The sequence below is a fragment of the Drosophila serrata genome, unplaced genomic scaffold (genome assembly GCF_035046125.1).
Source record: "Drosophila serrata isolate PLE 108 unplaced genomic scaffold, ASM3504612v1 contig_382, whole genome shotgun sequence".
Classification (NCBI taxonomy): Eukaryota; Metazoa; Arthropoda; class Insecta; order Diptera; family Drosophilidae; genus Drosophila; species Drosophila serrata.
This window is the reverse complement of record NW_028257280.1, coordinates 7226073-7235537: the sequence shown is the minus strand read 5'-3', so window position 1 is coordinate 7235537 and position 9465 is coordinate 7226073. Positions and strand designations below refer to the sequence as shown.

The following is a 9465-nucleotide window of genomic DNA, read 5'->3' as shown; positions in this document are numbered from 1 at the left end:
CTTTATAACCGTACAAGGAATATGGAACTTTCGTTCTATTTGATCACTAGTGCCATGGCAGTTCTGTCACCTGGAAAGTTTACATTCCAAGTTATATTTTGATGCGATCAGTTGTATTGTGACTTCCAAGTATAAATTTTATAATTTCGTTTTCTGAACAATTCCGAAAGAAGTTTCTATTCTTTATAAATATTTTATAAAAAAATAAACAAAACAGTGAAAATAACTAGTTTGTACATCTTTGGCGATAAAGTAAGCCCATCAACCCTGCGTTCGAGTGGACAGTCCCGTTTTCAGAACCGCAGCCAACTTCACTCACGTCGCTGTCACGAATTGCAATTTTTATAAAAAAAAGAATAGAAAAAATTGATCGTTTTAAAAAGGCGTAGAAGGTGCCAGTGTCGTGGGTGGAACTAAATTTTTTAACTTGTCACGTAAGTAGACTGTGCAGTGCAACCGAATTATTGCGTTTCCCCCGATTGTGCTGCTAATTTCGGTATTTTTTCGCCATTTCTTTTTTCATTGCCTGCGCCATCGTGCTGCTCTGCTCCGCTGCTTGACTTTGGGCGACTGCAACTGTGTTGGTTCTACGCTATTTTTCTTCGTCGCCCATTCGCGTGTGTTTGTGTGCGTGCGATTACATTTTTGCTCCAATTGAAACAAATTGTTTCGAACGAAACGGAATTCCTCAGGAGGCGTACGTCGCCATCTCCGCTCATAATTGATTTTTAGCAGCACACGCATTTTTACCGACAAATCGCCAGTCGCCAGTTATTGAAGCTGCAATCAGCCAGACACAAGAAACAGACCGAAAATGACGTCGTTGGAGCAGAATCGTTTACAAAACTTTAAAAACAAAGGGAAGGACCAGGATGTAAGTGTGGACACGTCGCTATTTAACTGTTTAAAGCGAGGACTAATCCATTCGGTATATTTCAGGAGATGCGCCGTCGCCGTAACGAGGTGACCGTGGAGCTGCGCAAAAACAAGCGCGAGGAGACCATCCTCAAGCGTCGTAACGTGCCCAATCTGGACTCAAACACAGACGAGGACGAGCAGTTGCCCACATCCATCAACCTAAAGAAACTCGCCCAGGCAGCGGCCGATGCCACCAAGCCGGAGCAGCAGCTGGCCGCTGTCCAAGCCGCCCGAAAATTACTCTCCTCGGACAAAAATCCACCCATCAACGATCTGATCCATAGCGACATTCTGCCCATCTTGGTGGAGTGTCTAAAACAACACAATCACACAATGCTGCAGTTCGAGGCCGCTTGGGCCCTGACCAACATTGCATCCGGCACCTCGGAACAAACCAATCAGGTGGGCACTTTTATCTAATCTTAATATCAAATTGAACCTGACGACCGTCTCTTTTTCAGGTCGTTGCCGCCGGCGCTGTGCCGCTCTTCCTTCAACTTCTGAACTCGCCCGCTGCCAACGTCTGTGAACAAGCTGTGTGGGCACTGGGCAATATCATTGGCGACGGACCCTTGTTGCGAGACTATGTCATCAAGCACGGCGTTGTGCAGCCACTGCTCTCATTCATCAAACCGGACATCCCCATCTCATTCTTGCGGAATGTGACTTGGGTGATTGTGAATTTGTGCCGCAACAAGGATCCGCCGCCGCCGGCCGCCACCATCCACGAGATCCTGCCCGCACTCAATGTGCTCATACATCACACTGACACTAACATTCTGGTGGACACTGTTTGGGCAATCAGCTATCTGACCGATGGAGGTAATGACCAGATCCAGATGGTCATCGAGAGCGGGGTTGTGCCTAAGCTGATACCGCTGTTGGGCAACAACGAGGTCAAGGTTCAGACCGCAGCTCTGCGCGCCGTGGGCAACATTGTGACCGGCTCTGATGAGCAGACACAGGTGGTGCTCAACTTCGATGCGCTCTCCTACTTCCCGGCCCTGCTCTCCCACCCCAAGGAGAAGATCCGCAAGGAGGCGGTCTGGTTCCTGTCCAACATCACCGCCGGCAACCAGTCGCAGGTGCAGGCCGTCATCAACGTGGGTCTGTTGCCCAAGATCATCGAAAACTTGAGCAAGGGCGAGTTCCAGACACAGAAGGAGGCCGCCTGGGCCATTAGCAATCTTACCATCAGCGGCAACAGGGATCAGGTCTTCACGCTGATCAAGGAGGGCGTAATTCCGCCATTCTGTGATCTCCTCTCGTGCCAGGACACGCAAGTTATCAATGTAAGCACCGGAATAAGGTGTGGTTTCCATTGTCTCTACTAATCTCGTTCATCTCTTGCCCGATAGGTCGTTCTTGATGGTCTTAACAATATGCTCAAAGTGGCCGATTCTCATGTGGAGACGGTGGCCAACTTTATCGAGGAGTGCGAGGGTCTGGCCAAGATTGAACGGCTGCAGAGCCACGAAAATGTTGAAATCTACAAACTAGCCTACGAAATCATCGATCAATACTTTACGGATGAGGTAAGTGGTGTGAAATCTCACTCGCCAAAGGAGAACCGATGTCAACCTGCCTTTTTGATTTGCTTACAGGGTGAGCAGACCAACATGGCACCCACCTCTGACGGCTCACAATACAACTTTGATCCGAATGCCGACAAACTACCAATGAACTCTTTCAACTTTTAACGATCCAATCCGGAGGCAGTAGCAGCTATATGGAGACCAAACGTGTGCAACATAACATACACTTTTTGGCGTTTAGCCGTACACAGTCGGTTGTGTATGAAAATTCGACGAGCCAGCCGCAAACCAATTCACATAATAATAGCATTATAATTTGTCCACAACGCAGCAGCAATTAGGCAGCCGAGTTCTATCGAGAAGCTAGAACTAGAACTTGGGGGAAAACACTATGAAGACCCGCTGCAGCCGTTTAGCTTCTCTCAATTCTGTGTTATCAACGTTTACAAATCCAGACACGTACCCTTTTGGTGTGTGAATGTTCAGGCAAGGACTAATTCGGCGGAAGCGACTCTGCTAAAGATCATCCATAAACACACACAGGAAAGCAAAAGAAAAAATATTTTAAAAAAATGTAGAACTATTTGATTTATATGAAATAATTTAAATATGTACGCCTTTGATTTGTAATTGAAATTACATACATATGTATACATTTCTAACATGAAATTGAATGCGATAAAGTTAAGCAGAAAACCATAAGTACAAGTGGATTGATCACTTCGCGTTTCCCTGGAAGGCACTTAAGGTGTCGCCCGACTTGCTTTTATTCGGATTTGTGCGTCATTAAAGCACGTTTCTTGTGAATGCGCAATAGCTGTCTCGTCGACTAGCTTCTCTGCCAGCTAAAAAACAATTTCGCATGGAAACACACCGATCCAGGCAATATTTATAAGCGATCATAACAGAGAGGGTTGGGCGTTGCCCAAGACGCTGGACAAGATCGAAATGGAAATTGTTTAAACTAGTGACTCAGCAGCAGCCAATGTTTTTCAGGTGAGTACAAGTGATAAATCAAGTACGTAAATTAATTTATCATTTAAATATAAACAAAAGCTTTCGAAAGTGGCAGTTGTTAATAATAATAATACAGCATACATACATATGTATATACATCATACCTATACATTTCGCATCAAATTGAGTCACGTTTTATTTAAATGTTTATACATGTAATTAATTAATTAAAGTAATAGTTTTCTAGACTTTATAATATGTTCAGAGGTTGTCAAAATTATTATTTATTTACATATTTTTATATTCCATAGTCAAAAGCTTTTTGGCGTTAAGCATAGAGATGATACTTAAATCCAAACGAACATAACATGAAAGCTTCTGGAATATTAAATGATTATAGTGTATGACAATAATAATAATGAATATAATGAAAAATTATTATTATAGCTCTGTTTACTAAACAATTCGCTAAATAAAATGTTCAAATGCGTATTATGTACATATGTACATAAGCTTTAGAGATGCTTTGATGCTTTCTATTTTCCCATCGCTAATATCGCGTGATTGCTAAATAAAAAAAAAATAAAAAGCAATTGGGATATTTTTAGAAATTTTGCACTTGTGAATGTATTGCATTAAATAAAGACACCATTGCTTCCGTCAACACTTAGCTGCGGAAATTGGCACATACTCTTCAAGATCAAGGTCAAGGATGTTGCACATAGTGAACCTCCCATCGGACAAAAACCTGTTCCTTAAAAGTTCCATATATCTATACTCTATAATATTGTTGCATAGATAAAAAACAATTTTAGCACATTTTTAGAAAACACAGAGAATGAAACCAGACATGAGTCGATTAACGTGGGAGCTTACAAACACGTTAGCTTTAATGTTCTCGGCGCCACAGCTGGCAGCAGTCAACAAATTTGTATCAATAAAATATGAATATAAATATAAGAAAACAAAATGTATAGCTTATTATCATCATTAAGGTATTAAATCTTAACCTTAATTTATTTTTTACTAGTAATCCACTTTAAAAAATTACGATTTTGCTTTTGAATTCCGCCAGCTGTTTAGCTTTTTGGGTGTGCGCTCTCTCCAGGTCTTTTGTCACTTCCTCTCCTCTTCCGGTTTCTCTCAAAGCTCCGCTACTGTGGTTGTTTAGCTTCTCCCAAGGTAGTCCCGTCGGAAAAAACTGGTACCTCTTCAATTATAGCAATGAGTGCGAGTGAGAGGGGCTCAACTTAGTAAGTGCGAGCGGGACAAAAATAGAATGTGTTGATTAACCCTTAGATGATGTATGGGGCAATAAATTTATTTTTGTAATAAAACGAGTTGAACATTTATTTTATATATTAATTTATAACAATTTTTAGGTGCAAATGAGGAATTATTTTCGTTTTCGTGTTGCGAGCTCTTGTTTTTTTAAGTTCTTAATTCTAAAATATATTGTAAGATTAAAATAGATTTTTATTGTACATGTCATGTTGCATAAGGGTTAATGTTAGACTAATTTCTGTCCGCACACTGAAGCAAAGCCCGAGCGCTTTGACTGCCGAAGCGACTACCTACGTAATTGTATCGTGGCGTTTCCTACTAGATTTTATTTTCTCATCGCCAGCAATCGCGTTTGGAGGTGTCTCTGTCTCTGAATTAATTAGCAACGCACAAACAACACACAATGTCATCCGCCGCCGTTCAGCCCCCGCCACCCGTGCCCCAGCCCCCACCACCACCGCCAGCGTCCACGGCGGCAGCCTCGGCGGGAAAGGGTCTCCACTCTAAGCTTTACAATGGGATGATTGGAGCGGCCGACAAATTTGTGCCCGCCAAGCTGCGACCACTGTGGATGCATCCAGCTGGTAGGTCCTCAAATTTTATTACCTATGGGCCTAATTATCGCTAACTTGTTGCTTCTTCCCACCAAAGGTCCTAAGACGATCTTCTTCTGGGCGCCCGTCTTCAAATGGGTGAGTTGACAATCTGACTGAAGGGATTACATAACTTGGACAGCGCGTCGCGACCTTCGTTGATTTTCATTATCGCACCAACACATTCGCACGCAATAAATCCGCAACAACGGTAGACAAATCTGTGCGCAGGTGCCATTAAATGAAATTATTTTGATTATTCCGAGCAACCTGTACGCTTGATAACCGTCAGTTGGTTTGTGCGAGTGACTGGATTGCGATTGTTGTCTGGCAATGAGTGAAACCCGGGAAAAAGTTTTCGAAAACATGCAAATTGGCAAACATTTTATTAAAAGACTTTTTTAAATCAAATATTTTAAGTGATCGTTTCCAAAAACAAAAACCAAAATAAGGCAAATGCCTTTGTTTTGACGAAGAGTTCCTATAAATATAATATAAATGACAAATTTTCGCAAAACGATACGATATAACGTATATAAACGAAAAGATGCCAAGTTTTATCAAAATACTTTTAAAAACATACATATATCCGATTGTCTGTATATTAATAATAAAAATATAGACGACACGAGTAACTATGATAGAAGCTTCCATTGTAATAGAATTTTTTTTCTTAATTCAGGTTTAGGACATTGTAATTTATTTTATGGTAAATCTTTTCTTTTTTATAAAAATTAATAAAACAGCTTATTTACAAGGAGTATATATTTGTAATTCAAACAGGAATAACTTTATGCAGCAGTTCACATTTAAATGGTGGATAGAAAAAAGCTATTTAGTTTTTTATTAATTTTAAAGGTTAATATTTATTTAAACGAGGAAAATTAAGCTTAATATACTTGCCGTTCATAACTACTCTAAACTATAAAAGAGGAATCATTTCTTAAAGCCTTACCAAAACCATGAAAATCGCATTCTAATTATATTTTTACCCTTCCAGGGCCTCGTTGTTGCCGGCCTTAGTGATCTGGCCCGTCCGGCCGATTCAATCTCCGTGTCCGGATGCGCCGCTCTGGCCGCCACTGGCATCATCTGGTCCCGCTACTCGCTGGTGATCATACCCAAGAACTACAGCCTGTTCGCCGTGAATCTCTTCGTGGGCATCACTCAGGTGGTGCAGCTGGGCAGGGCCTACCAATACCAACAGGAGCAGGAGAAGCTGAAGAAGGAGCAGGAACTCAAACCAGTGGCACAGAAGTAGAGACATATCATCGAATCGAATACCGGTGCTGTCCCCCTTAACCTACATAGACTTAGATCGAAATGATGTATATACAGATCCCACACCGCACAACGTAAACGAAAGGATTAGGATGGAGGAGGAGCTGTGTGCGCAGATCGGGTATTTGCGTTTTACAAACTGTTGACCATTATTATTTATGGTTTTTACCGCCTTATCGACGTGATTCGTATTACTTAAGTTTGGATATGTGGAGGCTTTTGCGTATATAGTTTTATGGATACGAGCATTATTGGACATTTTGTGATTGTCAACAAAAATAAATCGATATATTGTAAGACTGTAGCCAGTAAAGAAAGTGCATGTATTTAATTCTTGGGTTGGATCTCATTTAACTTTTGAAACTACTTTTAGATAGTGAAAAGCTCATTTAATAAGCCCCTTTAACTAATTTCAAAAAAACGAAAAAGTAATTTAATTAGCATAGCGCCAAAGCGTTATATACCCTGGCAGGGTATCAAAATTTAAGTCAGAAGCTTGAAAATTTGTGAAGGAGTCATTTCCGACCCTATAAATCATATATATTCTTCATCAGCCTCCTGTTGATGATGATGATGATGATCTTTCTGGCTATCTCCTGCAGAATAAAAAAAATTTCCCAAATTTTTCATTTTTACATAAAAATGAAAATAAATAAAATCATTAAAAATTTTTCATTTTAAATTGAGTATGCAGATTTATTAAACTAATAATACCTAGCATAACAACGCTTCCCGAATTGAAATTAATGAATTTTTGGCTGAGTTATAAGTTTTTTAAACTCCGATTTGTCATATGAATGAATTATGTTATTTTTTTGTATTATATTCTATTATAATTTAGTCCGAAGCTTGTAAATTGTGAAGTCATTTCCGACCCCTCTAAATCATAAATCTGTATCCACAGCCAAATCGATCTAGCCGTCTCACACAGAAAAAACCATTTTAAATTTTTTCAAAATTTTATAAGGGGTTACATCGTCAAAATTGTCAAAAATTTATCAATATTTGAGTTTTATTTAATGTTAAATTTAGTATGCAGATTTATTAACCTAATAACAACTAGCAGAGAAAAGCTTTCCGAGTTAAAATTAATGCCTTGTTAGGTGAGTTATGAGATTCTTAAACTTTGAGTTGTCGACAAATTGTCAGTTAAAAATATGACTTAAAGAATGTAAACATTCAGGCTTAGTTTTATAGATTTTCGATTCGTTCCCATAAGTCAAAAACAGTAAATGCATATAAACATTCTCAAGTAATTTATATGTCTTAAATTATCTAAGTTATTATCATTTTTTCCAGACAAAATTATTCTTACTTTATTTACCCATACGCCATGTGCGCTCTAAAAATTTGCACATATGTTTTATCTGACTTGTATTAGTCCCTGCAAGCTCAAATTAATTCAAGATAAATGAATGGAAACACGTAAACTCACACCGATGTCTATATAAATTAGCGAATATGGGGCTTATAACTTGTATTAATTAAGCAAGATGTGTTTTTATAGTTTATGCCTGATAAAGGGGGAAGTGCGAAGATGGGACCGGCGGCCTCTACTATTTGTTGATAATTCTGGGTGATAACAGAGCCAAGCTAATAAACCTAGTGAAACATAAACATATGTGTGAACCCCGGACTCAGTTGTCGATGGGCATTTCGCTAGAGCTGTTGGGCGCCCACTTCCCACCTGGACAAGGGGATCATTATCGCATGCCCAATCGACTGACATTCTAATCACGCTGAACAAACACTTGACTAGGGAGAGGTAGGTTTCAGTCATTTTCCTCTCTTAACTGGAAAAACCACATCAGTTTCGCGCTGGAATCTGAATGGCTTGGACTTTACATTACCAGGAAACTGTAGTTAAAGTCCATAATGTCCGACACACCTTCTCCAACGCCGTCCAAAGCGACAGCTTCTGTCGGAAAAGGATTTCACTCAAGAGCCTATAATGGTCTGATTGGAGTCTGTGACAAATTCGTACCCGCCAAGATGCGTCCTCTGTGGATGCATCCAGCTGGTGAGTGGAAGAATCCTCTATTTATTTTGGATTTTAACGAATCTTTATGTACTTAGGTCCCAAGACCATATTCTTCTGGGCACCGCTGGTGAAGTGGGTAAGTCGGGAACCCCCTTGATATTACGTAATTTTAAACCCATCGTCCTTCGCCATTTTTTATTATCGGCTGGCTGATAAAAAATCTGTGGGCAGAATGCTACTAAAAGCGCGTATATTGTATTTTATTATTATTTGTTTATTTCTCAACAACCTGTTCAGACTCGCGATAAATGCGCATTTGTCTGACTCTCTTGGAATATATATTCTTTCCGTCCCCACGCGCGAGATTCTGATAACTAAATGAGTTTGCGGTTTTTAATGCCATGGAATTTTTCATAACATTGTCGGGAGAGAAAGCTTTGGCAACACGCCATCAAGATTTTCAGTCAATGGGGGACGGACTTACTATGCTGGATTATACATACTTATAGTGCTATCTGTCTGTGATCTCTCTTATCTCTGGATCCATTCAATCTCCCCATACAGGGCCTCGTTATCGCCGGACTCAGTGACTTGACGCGTCCTGCGGACATGATCTCTCCCAACGGATGTCTGGCGCTGGGGGCAACAAACCTGATATGGACACGTTATTCACTGGTCATCATACCGAAAAACTACAGCCTCTTCGCGGTTAATCTATTTGTGAGTCTAACGCAGCTCTTCCAACTGGGCCGTGCCTATAACTACAGGTGGGAGCAGTCCAAGTTGGAGAAGAGTGCCAAGCAGAAGCCAGCCGCTATTGAAGCTAGTTTGTAAAAGATTTATATGAATTAATATCTTTAGGCTTTTCAAAATTAAGTACAATAAATGTTTAGTCCCTTCGAATACAATCTTTGAA

The 9465-nt window shown here is 40.2% G+C and overlaps 3 protein-coding genes across 5 annotated transcripts; all 3 read left to right on the top strand.

Annotated features, from left to right (window-relative positions):
- Positions 1-81: 81 nt before the first annotated feature.
- Kap-alpha3 (karyopherin alpha3) lies at positions 82-3155 on the top strand. Its single transcript, XM_020952555.2, has 6 exons — positions 82-434; positions 693-874; positions 940-1320; positions 1380-2210; positions 2277-2453; positions 2523-3155. The coding sequence occupies exons 2-6, from the start codon at positions 815-817 to the stop codon at positions 2616-2618; spliced, it is 1545 nt and encodes a 514-aa protein (XP_020808214.1). The 5' UTR covers positions 82-434; positions 693-814; the 3' UTR covers positions 2619-3155.
- LOC110184153 (mitochondrial pyruvate carrier 2) lies at positions 2939-6885 on the top strand. The gene is made up of 4 exons (XM_020952571.2): positions 2939-3449; positions 5038-5278; positions 5346-5386; positions 6288-6885. The coding sequence occupies exons 2-4, from the start codon at positions 5098-5100 to the stop codon at positions 6546-6548; spliced, it is 483 nt and encodes a 160-aa protein (XP_020808230.1). The 5' UTR covers positions 2939-3449; positions 5038-5097; the 3' UTR covers positions 6549-6885.
- A 623-nt stretch (positions 6886-7508) lies between these two features.
- Positions 7509-9452, top strand: LOC110186301 (mitochondrial pyruvate carrier 2). Of its 3 annotated transcripts, XM_020955446.2 has the most exons (5): positions 7509-7671; positions 7868-8333; positions 8422-8588; positions 8645-8685; positions 9114-9452. In XM_020955446.2, the coding sequence occupies exons 3-5, from the start codon at positions 8444-8446 to the stop codon at positions 9381-9383; spliced, it is 456 nt and encodes a 151-aa protein (XP_020811105.2). In that variant the 5' UTR covers positions 7509-7671; positions 7868-8333; positions 8422-8443; the 3' UTR covers positions 9384-9452. The 3 variants fall into 3 exon arrangements, with proteins under 3 accessions (XP_020811105.2, XP_020811080.2, XP_020811095.2); XM_020955421.2 differs by having other exon boundaries at positions 7868-8588; XM_020955436.2 differs by having other exon boundaries at positions 7545-7671; positions 8076-8588.
- The last annotated feature ends 13 nt before the right edge of the window (positions 9453-9465 follow it).